Consider the following 25,630-nt stretch of genomic DNA (forward strand, 5'->3'; position numbering starts at 1 on the left):
ACAGATTAACGCTCTCAGATGTGCAATATGGGATTGAAACTTGGGATAGGGCACCCACAGTTTACATGAATAGGATATTCAGGCCTCAAAAGGGAGAAACTACATGGTCCAGTCAAGTTAATGGTACCACCACCTATGTTCAGTATCAATGTGCAATAACCTCTCCCAGATGCCAGCTGGTAGCATGAACAGTGGACGGTATATAAAGCTTGTCAAAAGGATGTGGAAAACAGTGCAGTTGTAGTAACAGAGTGACTTATCTGATGTTCAAAAGACCACGATCACTGGTTTTTTGGCCAAGGGTAAAAGCATTTCTGAAATAGGTACATTTGAAAACTGTTCATATGCTACCACGCTTAAAGTATACCATGCATGGCAAAATGGTGTTGTCCAAAACTGGCACAGAGGCAACAGTTGTGCACCATGGGCCTAGAGCATAGGGGTTAGCGACAGCTGCAGAGATGTGTACAGGTGAATAGACATACAATTGTGGAATGACCGACCACCCAGATGAACCAAGAAGCTACCAACAGTATCTCCTCAATGACTATTCAGTAAACATTGCTGCATATGGGCCCCTATAGCAGGTGCATGGTTCATCCATCCATTCTGACTGCTGTTCATGAGCAACAAAGGCTTGAATTTTCATGTCAGGTGGTCTTTTCATATGAATCACATTTTATGCTCATTGGACAATGGCTGTTGGTGTGTATGGCCCTGCAACAATTGTTGGAAGGGTCCAGGCCAGAGGAGGGACTGTTATGATCTAAGGAATGTTTTTGTAGCATTCCCTGGGTGATTTCATCATTCTGGAAGGCACAATGGATCAACAAAACATGTATCTATCCTTGGGAACCATCTCCAACTCTAGATGAAGTTTGTTTCTCCTTGGCATATGCTCTGCAGGACAATGCAATGTGTTACACAGCTTGCAGCATATCTGTATAGTTCTAGGATCACCAGGATGAGTTTAGCTTATTCCCCTGGGCACCAAACTTCCTGATTTAAACCACTGGAGAATGTGTGGGACCACCTCAATCATGCTGTTTGTGCCATGGTTCCTCAACTGAGAAACATAGCACCTGGCCATGGAGCTGGAGTCAGTGTGGCTCCGCATCCCCTTTGGTACCTTCCAGATAGGTATCATAGGATACCGAGTAATAAAGGAGCTATAGATCACAGTCCACTTGAAGCTGGAGTTCTATAATAGGTTGTCAAATAGCTCCATGAAAATCTTTTTTAAGGAAAACTGAAATTGTTGTTAACTGAAAGATTTGTGTACCTCCCCACTGAGAGATTCTTGGGCTCCATTATCAACAATTTCATTTCTATATTCTTTATATAATAGCATATAGTGTGATACTTGTTGTGTATATTCATTATATGTATGGCATGATATAGTTGCAAGTGTACAAAAAATGATGATATGCAAAACTGAAAAATTATTATGATTTTTACTGTAGGTTCCCTCACAATCCTCCATTTACCTGCATTTCTTCATTTCTCTTTATCTTACTGATATTGCGTAAGTTACTCATATATTCTGTAGTTACACTGACAATTCTTTTTTTAATTGGTTTGTGAATCACTCTTCCTGTTTTATACCTCCTGAAGTACCCTTGTCAGGTACTAATTTTATTTTATTGGTTTTGTATATTACTATAAACCGTTATGCTGTCCCAGTTTTGTTTACTCCGTTTACATTTATTTACTGTTCAAATTTTTACTTTTTACACTGCATTGCCATCACACTGTCAAAGATACTATTTACTGTACATTTTTGCTCCAATCTAGAGTAACTTCTTTTCAAATGTTGTTAACAAACATTGTAACTTATTTGGTGACAATAGTCAGTAAATCTCTGAAGATGGCTTGTAAGCCAAAAACTGGTTAACACAATAAAAGTAGAACACAAGCAAACTAGCACTTTTCATTTATTATTTTGGAGAAATAAAGATTTTTATTATTAGCAGTACTAACAAGTGGAATCTTGGCTTTCCTCTCCACTCCCATGCAGATGCAGTAACCAAAAGATTCCAGTCATGGCTAATGTATGATGTAAGAAAGTATCATGCACAATAAAAATTATGATGATTGTCATACAAGTTATTTCAAACAACTGTATATTGATTCTTTTCCTTCTATTACCATATCTGATGAAAATCACTGGTTTTATATTTACCAGTTTCATCTATGATATACAACCAATGCAGCTACAAACAGTTGTTATAAAAATGAAAATGCTTATTTCTTCATTAGAGAAAAAAGCATTATTTTCAATCATAGCCAGTTCAAATTGAGAGCTATGTTGTTCTTCACAAGTCTGTTTACAATAGGGTGCATCCATAATTTTGGCTTTAAAATACAGTAGTAAACAGGTAAATCTAATTATTCCTTCTGTACTTTTTGACAAGACTGACACTGCACATCACAGCTGAAAGCCCATATGAAAAAATTAGAAATTCGTGAATGTTACTGATACCGATATCTAAATACCAGACAGTGAATTTTTTAAAATACCGGTAGTTTGAAAGTAGGAATCTCTTCATCTTTCACATACAATATCACATTGGCATGGAAATTTAAGAGTTAAATGTGCACAGAGCAAATTAACAATTATTTGAACAAAATTAGTACATATGAAATGCAGCTCAGAGGGGACTTTTATAGCAGTGTGTGCTGATAAAGTTTAGAGCTTTTGTAAGAACAGTAATTTGGAATCTATAGAAAGTGTAATACCTAGCACAAAGATTGCTTAAAATGGAAATGCAGCTACCTTTTTGAAGTATCATAACTACCCAGAAGCTTCTGTGAGAAAGTGGAAGGTTTATAAATTTTACAAAAAGACATTTTTTGGGCACTAGAGATACAGTGACACAATTTACATGATAAGAAGATCCATAATGGAAGAAAAAAGAAGAAGCTGAAAGAAACTGCCTTTAAATCCTGTGGGATTCCTCTGCTTTGAGAACTAATGTATTACCAAAGACATTTACATTAATAATAAACAGTATTTCTGACACATTGTTAATGTAATTTGGTTATTTTTTACTTATCATAGGTGGGTCTTATTTGTTTTTCATTCATATACACTCCTGGAAATGGAGAAAAAGAACACATTGACACCGGTGTGTCAGACCCACCATACTTGCTCCGGACACTGCGAGAGGGCTGTACAAGCAATGATCACACGCACGGCACAGCGGACACACCAGGAACCGCGGTGTTGGCCGTCGAATGGCGCTAGCTGCGTAGCATTTGTGCACCGCCGCCGTCAGTGTCAGCCAGTTTGCCGTGGCATACGGAGCTCCATCGCAGTCTTTAACACTGGTAGCATGCCGCGACAGCATGGACGTGAACCGTATGTGCAGTTGACGGACTTTGAGCGAGGGCGTATGGTGGGCATGCGGGAGGCCGGGTGGACGTACCGCCAAATTGCTCAACACGTGGGGCGTGAGGTCTCCACAATACATCGATGTTGTCGCCAGTGGTCGGCGGAAGGTGCACGTGCCCGTCGACCTGGGACCGGACCGCAGCGACGCACGGATGCACGCCAAGACCGTAGGATACTACACAGTGCCGTAGGGGACCGCACCGCCACTTCCCAGCAAATTAGGGACACTGTTGCTCCTGGGGTATCGGCGAGGACCATTCGCAACCATCTCCATGAAGCTGGGCTACGGTCCCGCACACCGTTAGGCCGTCTTCCGATCACGCCCCAACATCGTGCAGCCCGCCTCCAGTGGTGTCACGACAGGCGTGAATGGAGGGACGAATGAAGACGTGTCGTCTTCAGCGATGAGAGTTGCTTCTGCCTTGGTGCCAATGATGGTCGTATGCGTGTTTGGCGCCGTGCAGGTGAGCGCCACAATCAGGACTGCATACGACCGAGGCGCACAGGGCAAACACCAGGCATCATGGTGTGGGGAGCGATCTCCTACACTGGCCATACACCTCTGGTGATCGTCGAGGGGACACTGAATAGTGCACAGTACATCCAAACCGTCATCGAACCCATCGTTCTACCATTCCTAGACCGGCAAGGGAACTTGCTGTTCCAACAGGACAATGCACGTCCGCATGTATCCCGTGCCACCCAACGTGCTCTAGAAGGTGTAAGTCAACTACCCTGGCCAGCAAGATCTCCGGATCTGTCCCCCATTGAGCATGTTTGGGAATGGATGAAGCGTCGTCTCACGCGGTCTGCACGTCCAGCACGAACGATGGTCCAACTGATGCGCCAGGTGGAAATGGCATGGCAGGCCATTCCACAGGACTACTTCCAGCATCTCTACGATCGTCTCCATGGGAGAATAGCAGCCTGCATTGCTGCGAAAGGTGGATATACACTGTACTAGTGCCGACATTGTGCATGCTCTGTTGCCTGTGTCTATGTGCCTGTGGTTCTGTCAGTGTGATCATGTGATGTATCTGACCCCAGGAATGTGTCAATAAAGTTTCTCCTTCCTGGGACAATGAATTCACGGTGTTCTTATTCCAATTTCCAGGAGTGTAGATGAATATGCATGTAGATGTTGAGCATACCTGAAATACTGGCCGGCGTCTGGTGTACGATCAGGCTTTCCCTCATACATCACTGATGTGACACCATATACTAGAGGTGCATAACAAATGTATGAATGACCCACCACCCATCCCATGTCAGACGCTGTCCACCAAACATCATCCATTCCAATTCCATATATTGTTGGCATTGTCCATGCAAGTGTGGCAATATGGCCTCCAACAGGACGGAGAATTCCTTTAGGTTGATCTATGGCAAGCAGAAAAACCAATACTGAATTAATGGTAAATATTATAAAAATAATGTAAGTACAGTAACATTAATCCATATATTTATCAAGAATTAGATTTATTATATATCAGAGAGAAAACATACAGAAATCAAGGTTAGATATGGATTTTCATTCATTATTGTGAATGGACAATACAAAAAAGTGTACTTAAAGTAAACAAATTAAACATTTGTGTTATTTGCACATTTTAGTTTACTCAAGAACATTGAGTTTATTTTGTGTTTATTTTGAGGTTCAAATCTCTATCCCATTGTTACAGCAATTTGTGATATGCTATAAACAATGATGTAAATTCTCACACTGAAGGGACATAATTTTCTTAATAAATGTTTACTTAATTCTCTTAAACAAGTTACCAGTGAATGTAAGCAATCTGGAACATTCAGTCTGCCATTCTGACATTTGTCCAATTAAATATGATACTATTATTCCCTGTCACCTTTAATTGCATGTACAGACTAAAAACTAAAAACTCTTATTAAGAATGAGATTTTCAATCTGCAGAGGAATGTGCACTGATGTGAAACTTTCTGGCAGATTAAAACTGTGTGCCGGACTGAGACTCGAACTCAGGACCTTTGCCTTTCACAGACAAGTGCTCTGGCAGAAGTGGGGGTGTGAGGACAGGGCATGAGTCATGCTTGGGTAGCTTAGGTGATAGAACACTTGCCCTCAAAAGGCAAGGGTCCTTAGTTCGAGTCTCGGTCCAGCACACAGTTTTAATCTGCCAGAATGTTTCATATCATTGCACATTCCGCTGCAGAGTAAAAATCTCATTCTGGAAACATCCCCTATGCTGTGGCTAAGCTATGAATATCCTTTCTTTCAGGAGCGCTTCTGTAAATTTTGGATGGTAGAAGACGAGGTACTGGCAGAAGCAGGGCTGTGAGGATGGGGTGTGAGTCGTGCTTGGATATCTCAGCATATGGTAGAGCACTTGCCCGCAAAAGACAAACGTCCTGAGTTTGAGTCTCAGTCTGCCACACAGTTTTAATTTGCCAGAAAGTTTCAACTCTTAATAAGTTAGCCATTAATGCATCAAGGCAATGGCTTCCTATTCCATTTATGAATTGCAGGGAATGCTTTCACTGTTGTTTTTAATGAATGAAATAGTGGTTCATTAAACACAGACAATGGTGGATCTATTTTCTCATCTCTGTTCTACATTAATACAGGTAGATGACTGAGAAACAAGAGAACAAATTGCAGGCCCACAAAAACAATATACGAGGTGGTTATAATTACAGTGCAGCTGTTCATGAAGGTCCATTGTGGGCAATGAAACTTTGTAGATATAATAATATGTCACTACGAAACCAATTTATGTTGGAAAAAAATTAGTGCTGATCATGGCCATCAGGTGCAAATCTGGCACTGCACACTGTTTGTATGATGGTATGACATGAACACTGCCAGTTGACAAACCATAATGTGAGTGAACAGAATGGTTATCAAGAAGAGAGACTGTGCACTTTTAGTGAAACTGTTTTATGTGAATGACAGCAATTACAGTGCCGCATTGAGAAAGTAGCAAGGTCTGAGGAGAGGCCTGATGTCAATAAACCATTTAAAGATGATAATTAAATTTGGAAACACAGGTGAGCTCGGTGTGGCACCTGTAAGGGGAAGTTATCTTATCCCATTGGGAACTATTGACAAAATTGTTGTTGCTGCCATGCAGCACATGCCCTGGGTAGTGCTTGTGCTCTTGTAGTACCACAAGAATTGTCCATCTCATGGACCACTGTACACTTAATAATACGAAGCAGCAAAAATAATTTTTGCTTTTCTCATTTGTTTGACCGTTTCTGCCCATGTCACATTCCTAATTCATTACATACGGAAATATTTCTATGTGTTTCTCTTGCACTCACAGCATCAGATTTTCATCTAGCTGCCAAAACTTGAACTATTTTTTTCCCCAGTGTAAAGTGGTTCTGGATTAATGCATTAGAGTATCTACCAGGTTTTGATGCCATATGACAATTACAGTGCACACTGAACCTCTGTGAATAGCTGTACTTTAATTTTAATCATAACTATCTGGTACGTAAAACTAATGGCCACATATATCCCCTTTCAACAGTGCACTTGCAGACAGAGAATAGGAGTATCTTCTAAATGCATGAAGAAGTACTGGTTAATGATATGCCTGCCACAGTCTTCATACTTTACAAAAACTTGATACAAATAAATAAATGTAGTAAGTCATCAGCTGGAGAACAAATGTCTCACTTGTAATTTGTGAGGAAGTAATGGATGAAGTTTTGCTTGAACTCAGATAGTGTTTTATGAACTTGTATTGTATGCACTTTGCTTGACATCATTATCAGAAAAAGATGTACCAGCTCACATGACTGAAGTACTACTTATGGAAACTGGTTTACCAGTTTATTAAAATCTATCCTGGTTTTCACTACAATCAAATAATGATAGAAAGAACTTATACTTACCACATTTAGGTAAGTAGAAGTTTTTTCCATCATTGTTTGATTATATTTCCATTTTGAGATCTTTTCCAACAGATGTTGTCTTTTTCATTGGACTGACTTCAAAACTTGGAGGAACTCTGCATCAAACCAGGATTCAAACTTAAGTTGTGTGGTGTCCAAGTTGTTCACATCTTTAAAAAATGACACACAGAACATGTTTATTTTTGTTAGATGATTTATCTTTGAATTAGAGGAAAATTAGCTGCATAATGTAGGTTATAAAATGCCTTTTATTGAGACTAGTGTGTGCACACATGTCATTTATATCGAATTTCACAAAGAAGACAGGCAATACTCTATTTTACATTGCAGCATGATTTCTTATGGGGACTACCAGCACACTAACACTTAAATATTAAAGAAATAGAATTTAAATAATCAGAAGTTTGAATATAAATGGCTTCAGTCACAATTTTTTCATGTTTTATTGAATCACACAACGCATTTTGAACCCTGTGGGTCCATCATCAGATGAAAATGATATTAATACATTATTTACATATGCTCTCAAGTGAGGTGATGCAAAATGTATGTTCCTGTTGTGAGAATGTTAGATGCTAGGTTTTGTATTACATGAATCAAACGACAGAAAATATGATGATAAATGGTGTAAAACAGTGTAATACTTAATTTTTGGGAAGGTTTTCCACTGTTTCTCATCATATTTTCTTCTATTTGATTAATGAAGTACTGAATCTAGCCTCCAGCCTTCTCTCCCTACCGCTGTTGGATAAGCAGCTGCAGCAGCAAGTCGTATACCCCTAGCTTACTTATTTGTTACATAGTTTAATTCTTAATTTCTTTGCGTGTTTTTGGGTACTTGCATTGTTTAATTCATAAATTTCGGGCGTATTGTAGTATTTGAGAGTTGTAGCATCACTCTTTAGTGTTTACTTCGTAGATTCTTACTTAAATTGCATGTGAGTTTCGTATAGGACGTGTAATTTCGAGTTTTAGTTACTGTAATCGTAAATTCAGGCAGATTGTAGCGCAGTCGTTAGGCATTTGTACAGATTAGTTAATACATTCTTTGCATGTTTCGCTTGCGTTTTCTAGGCACAGACTCGTGTTTCAGTAACTGTTGTTCAACAGCGATTAGAATGGACAAGGACTGCAATTGCTGTGTTCGGATGAGGGCTGAGTTGGCATCCCTTCGCTCATAGCTGCAAGCGGCGCTGACCTCGGTCGCGCAGCTGGAGGCTGTTGCCAATGGGCACCACTGTGGGGAGCCGGACTTGGGTATCACAGGGATGTCAACCTCGTCCCGTCTGTCCCCAGACTGGTCTGCCGCTGTGGTTGCCCTGGTTGCTGCCCGCACTGGGGCTGAGCCCTCGCCTGTGGTAGATTGGGAGGTCGTTCCAAGGCGTGGCAGGCAGCGAAAGACATCCCCGGAGGCTGATCAGAAAGCCTCCCCGGTGCGTCTGACAAACAGGTTTCAGGCACTGTCTCTGGCTGAGCCAGATGTAGCTGCCTGCCCTGTTTCAGAGGATCATTCTCAGCCTTCAAAGTCCAGGCAATCACAGAGGGTAGGCTTATTGGTAGTTGGGAGCTCCAATGTTAGGCGCGTAATGGGGCCCCTTAGGGATATGGCGGCTAAGGAGGGGAAGAAATCCAGTGTGCACTCTTTGTGCAATCCGGGAGGAGTCATTCCTGATGTAGAAAGGGTCCTTCCGGATGCCATGAAGAGCACAGGGTGCAGCCAGCTGCAGGTGGTGGCACATGTCGGCACTAATGACGTATGTCGCTTTGGATCTGAGGAAATTCTCTCTGGATTCCAGCGGCTATCTGATTTGGTGAAGGCTGCTGGTCTTGCTTACTAGATGAAGGCAGAGCTCACCATCTGCAGCATCGTTGACAGAACCGACTGCGGACCTTTGGTGCAGAGCCGGGTGGAGGGTCTGAATCAGAGGCTCAGACGGTTTTGCGACCATGTTGGCTCCAGATTCCTTGCCTTGCGCCATAGGGTGGTGGGGTTTCGGGTTCCGCTGAATAGATCAGGAGTTCACTACACTCAGCTGGCGGCTACACGGGTAGCGGAGGCTGTGTGGCATGGACTGGGCGGTTTTTTAGGTTAGAAGGCCTCGAGAAAGTACGGGGTGGGCTGCAATCTCAAAGGGTGCATGGTAAATACAGGACGTGCTTGGATCAAGGAACAGTCGGAATTGTAGTTGTACATTGTTGTAGTTGTGCTGGGAAAGTCCCTGAGCTTCAAGCGCTAATAGAAAGCACAGAAGCTGAAATCGTTATAGGTACAGAAAGCTGGCTAAAGCCTGAAATAAGTTCTGCAGAAATTTTTACGAAGTCTCAGACGGTGTTCAGGAAAGATAGATTAGGCAGAATTGGTGGTGGAGTGTTTGTGTCTGTCAGTAGTGGTTTATCTTGTAGTGAAGTAGAAGTAGATACTCCGTGCGAATTGGTATGGGTGGAGGTTATACTTAACAGCCGAACTAAGTTAATAATTGGCTCCTTCTACCGACCCCCAGACTCCGATGATATAGTTGCGGAACAGTTCAGAGAAAATTTGAGTCTCGTAACAAATAAATACCCCACTCATACATTTATAGTTGGCAGGGACTTCATCCTTCCCTCGATATGTTGGCAAAAATACTTATTCATAACCGGTGGTAGGCAGAAAACATCTTCTGAGATTGTCCTAAATGCTTTCTCCGAAAATTATTTCGAGCAGTTAGTCCACGAACCCACGCGAATTGTAAATGGTTGCGAAAACAAACTTGACCTCTTAGCCACAAACAATCCAGAGCTGATAGAGAGCATCATGACTGATACGGGGATTAGTGATCACAAGGTCGTTGTAGCTAGGCTCAATACCGTTTCTTCCAAATCCACCAGAAACAAATGCAAAATAATTTTATTTAAAAAAGCGGATAAAGTGTCACTAGAAGCCTTCCTAAGAGACAATCTCCATTCCTTCCGAACTGGCTATGCAAATGTAGACGAGACGTGGCTCAAATTCAAAGATATAGTAGCAACAGCAATTGAGAGATTCATACCTTGTAAACTGGTAAGAGATGGAACGGATCCCCCGTGGTACACAAAACAGGTCTGAACGCTGTTGCAGAGGCAACGGAAAAAGCATGCGAAGTTCAGAAGAACGCGAAATCCCGAAGATTGGCTAAAATTTACAGACGCACGAAATTTGGCATGGACTTCAATGCGAGATGCCTTTAATAGGTTCCACAATGAAACATTGTCTCGAAGTTTGGTAGAAAATCCGAAGAAATTCTGGTCATATGTAAAGTACACAAGCAGCAAGACACAGTCAATACCTTTGCTGAACAGTGCCGATGGTACTGTTACCGATGACTGTGCCACTAAAGCGAAGTTATTGAACGCAGTTTTCCGAAATTCCTTCACCAAGGAAGACGAATGGAATATTCCAGAATTTGAAACACGAACAGCTGCTAGTATGAGTTTCTTAGAAGTAGATACCTTAGGGGTTGCGAAGCACCTCAAATCGCTTGATACGGGCAAGTCTTCAGGTCCAGATTGTATACCGATTAGGTTCCTTTCAGATTACGCTGGTACAATAGCTCCCTACTTAGCACTCATATACAACCGCTCGCTCACCGATAGATCTGTACCTACAGATTGGAAAATTGCACAGGTCACACCAGTGTTTAAGAAGGGTAGTAGGAGTAATCCATCTAACTACAGACCTATATCATTGACGTCGGTTTGAGGTAGGGTTTTGGAGCATATACTGTATTCAAACATTATGAATCACCTCGAAGGAAACGATCTATTGATACGTAATCAGCATGGTTTCAGAAAACATCGCTCTTGTGCAACGCAGCTAGCTTTTTATTCGCATAAAGCAATAGCCGCTATCGACAGGAGATCTCAAGTTGATTCCGTATTTCTAGATTTCCGGAAAGCTTTTGACACTGTTCCTCACAAGCGACTTCTAATCAAGCTGCGGGCCTATGGGGTATCGTCTCAGTTGTGCGACTTGATTCGTGATTTTATGTCGGGAAGGTCGCAGTTCGTAGTAATAGACGGCAAATCATCGAGTAAAACTGAAGTGATATCAGGTGTTCCCCAGGGAAGCGTCCTGGGACCCTTGCTGTTCCTGATTTATATAAATGACCTGGGTGACAATCTGAGCAGTTCTCTTAGGTTGTTCGCAGATGATGCTGTAATTTACCGTCTAGTAAGGTCATCCGAAGACCAGTATCAGTTGCAGAGCGATTTAGAAAAGATTGCTGTATGGTGTGTCAGGTGGCAGTTGACGCTAAATAACGAAAAGTGTGAGGTGATCCACATGAGTCCCAAAAGAAATCCGTTGGAATTCGATTACTCGATAAATAGTACAATTCTCAAGGCTGTCTATTCAACTAAGTACCTGGGTGTTAAAATTACGAACAACTTCAGTTGGAAAGACCACATAGATAATATTATGGGGATGGTGAGCCAAAGGTTGCGTTTCATTGGCAGGATACAACAAGTCCACTAAAGAGACAGCTTACACTACACTCGTTCGTCCTCTGTTAGAATATTGCTGCGCGGTGTGGGATCCTTACCAGGTGGGATTGACAGAGGACATCGAAAGGGTGCAAAAAAATGGAAGCTCGTTTTGTATTATCACGTAATAGGGGAGAGAGTGTGGCAGATATGATACGGGAATTGGGACGGAAGTCATTAAAGCAAAGACATTTTTCGTCGCGGCGAGATCTTTTTACGAAATTTCAGTCACCAACTTTCTCTTCCGAATGCGAAAATATTTTGTTGAGCCCAACCTATATAGGTAGGAATGATCATCAAAATAAAATACGAGAAATCAGAGCTCGAACAGAAAGGTTTAGGTGTTCGTTTTTCCCACGCGCTGTTAGGGAGTGGAATGGTAGAGAGATAGTATGATTATGGTTCGATGAACCCTCTGCCAAGCACTTAAATGTGAATTGCAGAGTAATCATGTAGATGTAGAACATACATTTCACATCACCTCACTCGAGAGCAGAAGTAAATTACATATTATGGTGATTTGTACCTGATAGTAGATCTGTAGAGTCCATAATGCCATTATGTGATTTAAAAAAGTGACTGAAGGCCTTATTAATTATAATTTCTGTGTATTGAATACAGTCTTGTCCACAACTGGAAAATATGGATAAAATAAAATAAAATAAAGGGACTTGATTACAATAACCTAGGTATTCAACAATTCCAATAGTAACGGACAAGCATGGCAGCAGAGTGAGTTATAGAGATGTATGTACCCAGAATCTACTGTACATTTACTTTGAGTCAGATATTTCCATTTGTAGGGATATTATGTTATGTCTAAAGCCTCCAGCAAAAATCAATAAAAAATCAGTTTATATTGTTGTTATCTGAGACAACGTTTCAATCAAGAGATGTACTTAATCCTGTTATGTGTGTCAAAATACAATAACATGCTGTGTTTATGGAAAACAGCTTTTCATTGTTATAGATTTATTATAAAATTGTTAAAACAAGTAACAGAAGGGAATGTTATGGTTCAATAATCTTACATGAGACTCAGGAACCAATCAAGGTACACACTAATAAAGATAAATGACATTCACACACTACTTACAAAAATTGTATTGACAATTAATGTCCATCAACTATAACATGTTTAGGTTTATTTGTGTCCAAAACTTATAAGTAGAAACCTTATACACTTGGGAGAAAATACCCTGTCACAAATAGGGCTAATGTTTCTCTCTCAACCCAATAATAAGTTAAATTGTCCGAGGAGTGACTTGTAAGCTAGATCTTTAATTTTAACTGGATTTTAAGGGAATTCTAAATTTTTGCTCTATTTGTGTATGCAGACTGCTAAAGAAATAAGAATGTAGTATGCCAAACTTCACAAATCAAGGCTGCAATGTAGACAAGAAACTTTTGTGTATGCAGCATTGTATTGCTGTATATCACAGATTAGCTAAAAGTGATTTTTACCAGTAGACACTATTGAAGAAGAAATGTGCTGGAGTGGGATGGTAAGAATTTTGACTGCTTAGTCTTCAGTGTTATTAAATTATTTATTTTAAAATGTGATATTATGAGAACAACTATAATTATTGTTATGGTGTGCATTAAATGTTCACATTCTCTGCATTTACTCTTACTTTAGTTGTGTAATTTACTAATATACATCTCTGTATCTACTCTGTTATGAAGATAAGACACCATCCATAGAAGCAGAGGAGTGCCACAGTTGCTACAACATTTCAACATTTCAGTTTCCCTTCAAGGATATTTTATCCAAACAATTAGACGCCTTCATGAGGTAAAACAAAGTACCATAAGGATATTTTTTCTTATTTATCTCTGTCATTTATGACTCCAAATATGGACTGCTTTATAGATAACACTCCACGGAAGTTAGGATTAGAACCTGCAAATAAATTATTTTGAAATAAGTGGTTCAGTACTCCTTCATACATTACTTTTCCCAAACTTTTGAAGAACAGAGGACAGAGCAAATGGGATCATCTCTTTAAGGTTATATGTCTAGAGTCATTTTTGTTATTTCAGTGTTTTAGAAATGCACCTTCAGCTATTGGCCATTTACCAGAGATATTGTTATGTGGATCTAATGATGCCAACACAAGATTTAAATAGTCTGCTAGCAAGACCCTTATAGTCAGAAGATCCAAAAATTCTTAACAGTGACATTAGTGTTGAAGTTTCTCTAATGTTTGTAAGTTTGAGGCTGATGATTAATACAGTTTCTGCCCTAGTAAGTGTGCATTTGGCTCCTACAATTGCTGTGATTTTTTTGGAGTGTGTCCTCAATTTGGTCAATGATTTCAACTGATCAATATTTGTGCCACAGATGCTGTCCAGGAAGGGAATATAATGTGTTTCACTGATTTTATTATTGTTCTTTATATTTAATAGTAATAATTTAAATGTTTTTGCATTGTTTTGAAGTGTTTGATTTTTGATTCAATGTATATTTTTTTAAATTTTGGAGTGAAAGATTTTACAGTATAGTTAGTAATGCTAATTTTAAATACAGTCTGTCTTCTAGCCCAAGATACTGTAATGTTTTGATATTATCCAGCTTTTCTCTCTATTTTCTTCAGATTCCCTACCTAGAACAGACACAGATATGTCAGTGGCACTAAGGCTATGAGCAGTTGCCGAGGACCGCCAATGTATCGGGAGCCACCACCATGATGCACACATGGTGTCAATTATTTGGACAGGGTGTCACCCAGTGGTGACTGCCACTGAGCCCATGGCTCAGGCTTGTGACATGGCTCATTGCTTGCTGTACTTTGTACCTATCTGTATCATGCTATTGCAAAGACAAGTTGACTCAGTTTATTTTCCTTTATTGAGTGGTTACTGATTTGGATTTGTTGTATTTCTACACCAACTTAGCTATGGCCCAGACATGTTAGGGCTTCGTTCACTTCATGAACTCAGTCTGGTGCCATGGAATTCGCCAGTAGTTAGTGTTTCCCCAGCCTCTGCATTGGTTGATGTGTCCCATAGCAAGCAGTGACCCATAGCACAAGTTGTGCCATCAAATCCTGTCCAGTGTGCAAACCTCATAATCACCAGCAGCACTGTCTGTACTGTGACATCATCTGATTGCTTGCCACAAGCCAGGACACTTTGCAAGTGCCTGCCTCAGCCAGCAGACTTCAACTTCAGCCATTAGCATGCTGCACACTATGCTGCTACTGCCACGGACAACAGCAGATTGGATGCACCATATCATACTGCACCAGGATGTCGACAGGATGATGGTTAAGTTCCAGTTGGACAGTGGTGTGTCCGTGTTCCTAATTAATGGGTGCATTGGCTCCCCACCACTATGTGCACTGTTGCCCAAGACATACAATGGCCAGTCACTCCTGCTGCAGGTTAAAATCATGGTGCAAGCTAAGTACACAAATGTAGCTCAACCATTAATGTTGCTTGTAGTTAATTCTTGGGCAACTACTAATATTTTTGGTCTTGATGCTTTCTTGCTTTTCAATTTCCAAATTCAGGACAGTTAAATCTAATTTCTAATGCAATTCCATTCATGAGAACAGAAGTGTTGCATGAAAATTTCAAACAGATGGTTGACCTTCCTTAGGTTGCGCTAAGAATTTTCAGGCACACATCTCACTGAACCATTTGGCAGTACCCAAGTTCTGTAGAGCCTATCCAATACCATTCACCATGCGTGAATAAGTTATGGCAGAACTAAACAGACTGCAGAATCTGGGTGTTACTTCCCCTGTCTTTTCTAACCAATGGGTGACACCTATGGTTATTGTACAAAAGCCTATTGGTCGCTTTGGATCTGTGGTGATTGTAAGTCTCCCATTCACGCCAAACAAATGGTGATTTTTACTCAAGCACTAGGTATGAGGAACCGTTAGCTAAATTGGCTGGAGTTCAGTATTTTTCAAAAGTTGATCTTGCTTACACTTGTTTTCAGTCACCTGTTGATGAGCCCACAAAACAGTTTCTTGTGATCAATAAATCATTTGACATGTAAAGATATTACATATTGCTCTCTGGACTCCTCTGGGCTCTCTAGGGCTCCCACAATTTTTCAGAGGGATCTAGAACAGCTCATCCAGGGTATCCCTGGTTGTGTCAATTATTTGGATGATTTGTGAGCTATGTGGGCCACGTGGGAGCAGCACTTATACAGTTTATAACTGTTGTTTTATCAGTTGAAAGCCAATGGTCTATGTTGTAATTTCACCAAGTGTAGTTTCTTCCAGCCAAAAGGCAAGTATTTGGGCCACATCTTACATAAAGACAGGCTTACACCAACACAATACCACATGACCACCATTATTAATTTATCAGTGCTTAAGAATCTTAAGGAGTGCAGTCTTCCTCTGGACAGAGCCAATAATTATGCAAAGTTCATTCCAAATGTTGCTCATATTTTCAACCTGCTTAATCAGTTATGTAAAAAGGGTGTTCCATTTGTGTGGTCAGAGACATGTCAATGGGCATTTGTGCAACTTAAAATGTGTCCTGGGCCAGCTCTATGTCTGGCAATGTTCCAACCTGGTGAACAGTTAACACTAGCCACAGGTGCATTTGACTGTGGTGTTTGTGCTGTCCTGTCACATAAATTTGCTGACAGTATGGAACAACTTATTGCATTAGCATCTAAGAAATTGAACTCAGCACAGTGAAATTTTTAGCAGCTAGAAGAGAGGTCTTGGCCATCATTTAGTGTGTCTGGAAGTTCCATGTCTAACTCTATCTGATAATGGACCACAAGCCCCTGCTATAATTTTTTGGCCCCCCATGCAAAACTTCTGGACAAAACAGTGTTGCACCTGCATTGGTGGGCATTGTTTCTTAGAAACTACATTTATGACTTTTACTACAGAATTACCACACACCACCATACTTCTGGTTCCTGTCTCATTTGCCCTGATGCGGATTTTGACAGACATGAAACACTGTGTTTTGCCTTGGACACGAACAGCAGTACACCCTTGATGAGTTTCCCAATCCAGCAGCAGAAACAAGTCAGGACTGCTCCTTTGCAAGGTGTCTGTGGTGCAGTGGGGCTGGCCCAAACATTTGTCTAAAGATGCAGTTCCAGAATGGTGCACTCATTTTTTCCTCACATAGAGACTTAATGTTATGGATGGAGTCATTTTGTTAGCCATGGATGAGGTAGCATGTTAGGTGATTTTCCCTCCCACCCTCCATCCCTACATATTGCAACTGCTCCACACTGCCCACTGGGGAATGTGCTGAATGAAAGCAATGGCAATGCATCATGTATATTGGCTGGAAATAGATACCACCATTGAATGTACCATCCGCAACTACTACGCCTTGGCGCATAACCAATTGGCCCCAGCACAGGGTTTTAACTCACAGCTCTGCCCTGACCACTCATAGCAAAGAGTACATACAGATTTTGCCACCCCTTTTCCAGGAGCAGTGTGACTGCTATCATTGACCCCCTTTCAAATTTCCCATATGTAGTAGGATGTCTACAACATCCTCCACGGCCAATGTCCGGGTCTTATCTACTATCTTAGCTACTGAAGAGGTCCCAGCTATATTAATTTCTGGCAATGGCTTACAATTATGACCTCAGAATTTCAGAATCTTTGGAGATGTAATGGTATGAAGCACATGGCCATGGCCCCTTTTAACCTAGCACCTAACTCAGAAGCCAAGTGGTTTTTTGGATGTTCAGGTCACAGATGAAAAAAAAATCTTGATGTTAGGGAAATCAAGGGATGAACTCAACAGGTTCCTGGTCATGTAGCAGTCCACCCCTGTTAATGGACATAGCCCAACCAAGATTTTGCATGGGGGCTGACCACATACCCTGTTTGACCTCCTGCGGGCTCCTCATCCCTGCGCCCCACCATATTATCAGGCCAGCTCTCACATGTGGGTCTGCACGTTCAGCCAAAATTCCAGGTCGTTCCAGGCTGTCATGATTGCAATAGGGGGTGACAGATGTTCAGAGTGGCAGCCAACCGGGAGCAGCTGATCTGTCGCCACAATCAACTCCAGCTACAGTGTAATGTGCCACCCCCATATCCTCCTTGGGCACTCTGGACTCATCCCAAAACTGTATCAGCCACTGGATCTACTCTTTTCCCCTCCACCCTCCACTCTGGTGCAAGGCATCAATGGGAAAAATATACTGACAAGTGATGGGAACCTATGGAGCCGGATCCCCTTCCTCCAATTGCAACATGCACAGCTCCTGTCCCAACCAACTGGTGCCACCCCTGTCACAAGTGACAGCCATTTCCCCAAGGGCCAAACAAAGGTGTTACTGAGTCAAGTTAATGCAGACCTCCCGCTCTGGCCATGGAGGACGAGATGCTCGAGCCATTGCCAAGGATTTTGGTTTTGTCCACTCCCCATCATTGACGCAGTCAGCATAGATTGGGCCAATTCTGGTCCTATGTGTTGATTAATGGGGAGAGGAATGTTGTATCTGAAGTGATTCGGATTCCCAACCCAACACAGGCATGGACGTGTCAGAAGTATTAAGGGTGACAGGGGTGGCTGGCACTATCCAGTGGTGACTGTTTGCAGCTGGCCTGTGGCCTGGGCTCACAGTGCAGCTCATTGCTTCCTGTACTTTGTAGCTGTTTGTAAAATGTCACTGCACAATCAAGTTGACTCAGTTTGTTTTCCAGTTCAAGTGGTTACTGATCTGAAACTGTTGTATTTTTATGCTGACTTCACTACAAGTACATCCAACTCTTGTTTGTGCTTCATTCACTTCATGAACTCAGTCTATTATGGACTTATTGTAATGTGTGTTAATTTCCCTGAGGTTTGGGGTACCCACTGGAGCAAATGATGATAAACAGTCTACCTACACAATGCAGGATAGACAACTTTCTATGCTCAATTTTATTTTATCTGTTTTATCAGAAAACAAGGATACACTGAAGTACTCTCCACAGAAACTGAAAAACACTAAACAAGAAATAGAAATAACAATCCTGTGTATCCTTGGTAATGATGATCACATGTCAGTGACCAAATATTCAACCATTAGCTACACAATCAGCTATTTTTACAACCACTTTTCAAAATAACCTTAGAAGTCTCATTGCAATGTTTTATTAATACAAGAGACCAACTGTGAACTACTTAGAACCCAAAAATCTGTGCTTTCAAGCTACACTGCTGGAAAAATATAATCAGCCAGAAAAATGCAGTCATGCAAGTGTGTATGTGTGTACGCATATAGCTCTAAGGAACTCCTTTTCAATTAATTTAAGAAAGAATAGTTTGATTTACTTCCACACAAACCACAGTAGCTCAGGTTATTGACCAAGTTATTGAGGTTATTGACCAGGTAATAAAGCTATGGAACTCTTTAAAATTTCTTGGTGTTTATGCTGATAGCTAAGCTGGGAACATTATGTTCTCCAGACACTAAAGTGGCTGTCATCAGCATATTTTCTTTAAGAGTGAGCTCTTAATTTGGTGACTGAAGTATCTGAAATTCAGTTTTCCTTAGCGATTTTTATTCAGCAATGTATTATGGACTACTATTCTGGTGTAACAGGCCAGAGTAAAAAAGAAAACTCATCACAGTACAGAAAAGAGCAGTTTTTATCATGTGTGGGGTCCCTCCAGTCAAACCTTCAAACAACTTGCTATCATGAGTACAACACCTCAGTAGATGTACTCTCCATGATCATTAGAAGAAAAGACAGTCTCGACTCATAGCACAAGAATTTGGTACTGGTACAGCATGAGGTAAGGTATGCAGGTGATAAAATTTTCACTCCAGTCCTAAATAAGATTATTACTGGGTCAAATCAATGTAGACCTCCCACTTTGTGATTCTTGAAGTACTGGCAGTAAAAATACCAGGAGGTGAAATATTGCTGTCCCAGATGGATCTTAAAAGATGATGAAATAGTATGTCTTTTTTTAAAGCTAACTTGAAGAAGAACTAACTTGACGCTTCATTTTACATTATGGAAGAATTGTTTTGCAGGAAACTGGACATTTAATATGATGCTCTCATGTTCCCCATAGCCTTGGAAATTCCAGTTAGTTGTCTGTGACAATATGTATTTTAATTTAAGGTGGCAAAGAAAAAATACTGCCTAACACTGTTTCTGTTAAGCACATTATTTCACTGCATAGTTATTGTTGTTGTTCTAATTTTTATTTATAGTCTGTGTATTACTATTTATTCTGGATGTATTAAGTTTGTTCCTTATCCAAGCAACAGATCAAACACAGACCTATGGAAGATGTACACTATAAATAAATAAAATAAATGATCATCTCATTTACCATTTAATCCACATTAAACTGAAATATTTCAATGACAAATTTTTCTCTACTGGATTTTTTAAATATAAAAGGAAGGTAATGTAATGTTTATCACCCCACTGAGAATGAGGTCATCAGAAATGGAACACAAGGATTTGGAAGTAAGTCAGCCATGTTCTTTCAAAGGAGCCATCCTGTGTTCATCGTGAGCACTTTATGAAAATGGAAAACCTAAATCAAAACAGGCAGACAAGGATTTGAACTCTCACCCTGAATGCAAGTCCAGTGTGATAACCACTGCACTAGCCTAATCAATGGCTTTCCTGAAATACAGCTAAGGAATGTGTTTGTGAAAGTTTATGGCTTTAATGGAGGAACAAATAAATAAGCCTCTTCATCAAACACAGTACATTTAATTCTATGTGAGACTAGATAAACTATAATAAATAACCACAGAACATGACTGAAGCAAAGTATGAAAAAATGGTTAATGAATATACTTTGGGTTGCATATTAATACAAATTTGAAACATAATTCATATTTTTCTTAAACATTTAAGTTCACTAATAACTTCTGTGTTCCTGATAGATTTTGACACTGAAAACACCAGAGAGTTCTATGGAATGGTATTCTGGGAAAATTGTTCATTAAGACATTCCATATTCTTCTACAGAAATATGCTTTAAGTGCTATAGCAAGAACAAATACCATTTATGGAATGTAGAGAAACATATAAGATACTATGATGTTAGAATAGTTAGGGAGTATGTGATAATGAAGGTTTCTGTATTTCGGACATGTCCTATATTACATGTACACTCACTGTACACCATGTAATCCTACAGGATCAAATAAAATTCAATTCAATTCAACAGTAAAGTGGAGGTTGTATGTAGCACAGAACACATTGACTGGACAACAGTAGTATAAGTTACAGAATAGGCTGAGCACTCATTTACAATCACTTAATTAAGACTGTTTCGTTGGCAGATCACCAGAGCATGCCAGGGGGGCCAATCCAGGTGGCCTCTATAAGCAGGCCTGTGAGCTATATGGATGTAAGAGCCCTGAAATCCTGCATGTAGTGACTGAAGGTACATTATTAAGGACTACAGCTGGAGTACACCCTTGTACTTTATGTTAAAATATCAGACATACTAACAGCTCTTATAGACTTAATTCCTAAACCCTGTTCACAATTTGAAAATAATCATAGTATTTATAAATATGAGACCAGGAACAAAAATTACATGCACAATAAACCCCTTAACTTTATTCTTGTAAATAAGGAAAAGAGGTTTGTTGCTATGAAAATATTTCAGAGCCTCCCTTGCAAATTAACAGACTCAATAAACAAAGAAAACAGTTAAAAAAAAAAACAGTTTAAATCATGTTTGTTTGACAGATATTTCTACTATATATAATAATTTATGAGTAGTCCCAATTAAAATATTTAAATGTCGAGTAAGACTGATATAAATGCAAGTCATGAAAATGGGCAACAAGTAACCTAAGTTTGACTTTTATTGTGTATTTTATTTGTAAAATAATTTTCACATTCCTCATCCAGTACATAAGCCTATCAAGAAGACACATTGGACAAGAAATTTTATTCATTTCTAAACCTATTTCTCAAATATTTTGAAGCCAGCTTCCCCCCAAAGACAAATGAGAATCAAATCAAATGTAAGCAAGCAGGAAGTTTGGGGAACAGCAGGGATAAGAGTATAGTGTGCCATAAAAAGTAAACTTTGTCTAGGACTGAGGGACAGAACATACAAAGCAGTGGAAATACAGTGTAAGAGATGTTGTATAAACTAAAACTGTGTAATTAGGAAGGCCAAACACATGCATTATGTACAAAATTAACTGATAAAACAATACAACAGAAAGATATGGGATATCACAAAATCTGAAACAAATAGGGACAAAAACTTAGAACAATCATGAGTAACACATTAATGAACAGGTTTTGGGTGCTATCTGTGTCTGACAAAGATTGTGAGGTGGATGCAGTCACTCACACTGTTCCAGAGGGAGCCTCTCAGCCCACGAGACATGGAAATTCACAGAGGGTGGAATTACTGGTACTTGGGAGCTCCAATGTCAGGTGCATAATGAAGCCCATTGGGGTACGACTGAGAAGGTTGGGAGACATCCACTGTGCACTCTGTGTCCATCCAGGGAGGAGTCATTCCAGATGTGGAATGAGTGCTGTTGGATGTCATGAAGAACACAGTGTGCAGCCAACTGCAGATGGTGGCTCATGTTGGTACTAAATATGTGTGTTGCTTTGGATCAGGAGAGATTCTCTCTGGTTTTGGGCAGCTAGCTGAAGTGGTAAGGATGGCCAGTCTTGCTTACAAGATGAAGACAGAGTTCATCATCTGTAGCATCATCAATAGGATTGATTGTCAAGCTTTGGTGCAGAGTGGAGTGGAGGGTCTGAATCAAAGGCTCAGATGGTTCTGTGACCATGCAGGTTGCAGATTTCTCGATTTGCGCCATAGGGTGGTAGGGTTTTGGGTTCTGGTTAATATGTCAGTGTCCACTACATGCAGGAGGGGCTACATGAGTAGTGGGGGCTGTGTGGAATGGACTGGATAGCTTTTTGGGCTAGAGGCTCTGATGAAAGTGCAGAAGGGGCTTCAGTCTCAAAGAGTGCAAGAAAAACATAGGACAAGAGTAGACATAGCAACAATCAGCATTGCAGTTGTGTGATCTCAGGTTTTCCTGGAAAATCAACTGTTTGTATGTTGTTGGGTGTCCAGCCAGGTGCAGTGGTTTTTGTAACATGATACTTTGACAGCGTTCCTTGCTGTCATCTTCAGGTGATACCTGAAGAATGAGCGACTTTTCTAAATCCTGCCTCCTTTATACATTTATCAACCCCCACCCCCTCCACTGCTGGTCACATGCTACAATGAGTGGAGTGGTAGGTGGCATGATGTCACCAGATGCTGGGTATGAACTCTAGTCCCTCAGTATTTGTGTGACCTGCATTGGGGATAGAAGTCACTCTAGGCCTATGCTGTGACTTTAGTTGGTTGAGTGCTGGATACTAAGCTTTGGTGAGGGTGAACCCAGTGTTTCTGTTAATCAGCCCACCATCCAGTCATATTCCCCTAGCCTCCTTCAGAGCATTCCCAAAATGATGAGGTCTGTATTAACACTTCTGTTTCTTCATGCTTCATGGAGTCCTCTGTTGCCACACAATGTTCTGCACCTGCAGAGTGCTTAAGTTCAGTTTGCCTATTGCATTTCTTGCATCTTTCTTTGATTGTCTGTACAGTCTCCCTAACATACAGCTTATGGCATTTACATGGAATAAAGTAAACACCTAGTTTATGGAGCTCCAAGTCATCTTCACCATACCTAACAGAGCACATGTTTTTGGAGGTGGACAGAAAACACATTTGATGTTATACTGATCAGCCAGAACATTATGACTACCAAACTACTATCAATATAAACCCATCCAGGCTACAGCAGTGCCACCTGGTGAGGAATGACTGCTAGTCAGACACAAGTGCAGTGCATGTAGTATCAGTGAGAGTGCTGTCCATAGGGAAGGTGTGTGATCTATATGAGTTTGACTGGGGGCAGATTGTGATGGCCTGGAGGTTTGGCATGAGCATTTTGGAAACTGCATGACTCATCAGGTGTTCAAGAAGTGCTGTTGTTAGTGTCCAACAAATGGTGAAACCAAGGTGAAACTACATTCAGATGTCGTGGGGTTGGGCAGCCACTCCTCATTACAGATGTCGGATGTTGCAGGCCAGGCAGACTGGAAAAACAGGACAGGAGGTGAATTGTGGTGGAACTAACATTAGACTTTAATGGTGGGCAGAGTACAAGTGTGTCTGAACACACAAGGCACTGACCACTCCAAACAATGGGCTTCCGCAGCTAATGACCAATGCATGCACCAGTGTTAACACATCAGCAATTATGACTGTAATGGGTGAGTGGCTATTGGCACTGGACTTTGGCACAATGGCAGAGAGTTGCATGATCTGATGAATCCCAGTACTTTCTTCATCATGCCAATGGGAGGGCATGAATCTGCCATGTTTCAGGGGAAGAGTTCCCTGACATCTGTAGGTATTGTGGGTGCCAACGTCTTCCAGCAACCTACTAAGGTGTCACTGCTTCCATGCCATAATGAGACTCCACCATTATCTGCAAAAATGGTGGACATACCAGCCATTAGGTAGGTGGTCATAATGTTTGGGCTAAGCAATGTATGTCGAGCCAGGTTTTTGCTGATGTTGTGGACCCTGTGACCAGGACCTTATAGTGAGATTTGATGTGGTATCTCTCTTCACCTAAGTGCCGCTTGTCAATTTTATAAAGTCGATCAGGGAGAAATTCAACCCAAGAATGATTAATCTCTGCAAAAAGTGCTCCAATCAATGTTCTTTCTCTTCAATGGTGACTGCTATGATAAAATGGATGACATCATCATGGGGTGCCCTCTGTCACTGGTTGTGGCAAATTTGTTTATAGAGGACTTCAGAGAGAAAGCTTTGGGAACAGCTGAACAGAAGCCTACATGCTTTTTCAGATATGTTGATGACATGTTCGTGGTGTGGCCACATGGGCGTAAAAGACATCAGGTTTCGTCCAACATCTGAACTCTCTGCACCATAGTATCAAATTTACCATGGAGGTGTAAGAGAATGCCAAACTCCCAATTTTGGACATAAGTGTAGAACTGATGGTACAATAGGACACAGTGTCTACAGGAAACCCACCCACACTGATTTGTATCTCCTCACTGCCAGTTGCCATCATCATTCACAGTGGGAGGATGTGCTAAGTACACTGGCACACAGGACCCACAAAATGTCAGATGAAAAAACCCTACCAGGGAAGCTTAACCAGCTCAAGAATGATTTCAAGGACAAGCGGGCATGATGAAAGATAGATCTGATATGCTTTCAGGCAGAAAGTACAACCCCAACAGATAGAAATAATGAGCAGGAGAAGACAATGGTATATCTGCCACATGCTGGCAAAGTATCAAACAAATTCAGCAGAATTCTGGATCAATGTAACATTAAATATCCACCTCCAAAAAGGTGTGTCCTATTAGGTATGCTGAAAGATGACTTGGAGCTCCAAAAGCCAGGCGTTTATCATATTCTATGTAAATGCAGTAAGGCATACACCAGGGAGACTGTATGGATGATCGAAAAAAGATGCAAGGGAACACACAAAACTTAAGTAACCAACAACATCTACAGTTGTAGAACACTTCTTCGTTACAGGGGACTCCATAAGGTATGAAGAAATGGAACTGCTAATACAGATCTCATCATTTTTGGACTGTGTTCTGATGGAGGCTATTGAGATATAAGTGGCTGATGGGCTGATCAACAGAGACACTGGGTTCACTCTCAGCAAAGCTTGGGACCCAGCACTCAGCCAACTAAAATCACAGTATAGGCAGAGAGCACCTTCGATGCACAATACAGGCCACAGGAGTACTGAGAGACCAGAGTTTGCACCTGGCATCCAGTGGCATATCCCACTCCACATCTTAAGAAATTGTACAAAATGCCTTC

The 25,630-nt window shown here is 40.8% G+C and overlaps 1 protein-coding gene across 1 annotated transcript in view; it reads right to left on the reverse strand.

Annotated features, from left to right (window-relative positions):
• Positions 1 to 25,630, reverse strand: part of LOC126298220 (acyl-CoA synthetase short-chain family member 3, mitochondrial) — a 335,348-nt gene that overhangs the window by 111,004 nt on the left and 198,714 nt on the right. Inside the window, exon 7 of the mRNA XM_049989525.1 lies at positions 4,546 to 4,774. Within this exon, the coding sequence (XP_049845482.1) occupies positions 4,546 to 4,774 (229 nt within the window). The remainder of the gene's footprint in view (positions 1 to 4,545; positions 4,775 to 25,630) is intronic.

This window comes from Schistocerca gregaria, chromosome X, assembly GCF_023897955.1.
Source record: "Schistocerca gregaria isolate iqSchGreg1 chromosome X, iqSchGreg1.2, whole genome shotgun sequence".
Classification (NCBI taxonomy): Eukaryota; Metazoa; Arthropoda; class Insecta; order Orthoptera; family Acrididae; genus Schistocerca; species Schistocerca gregaria.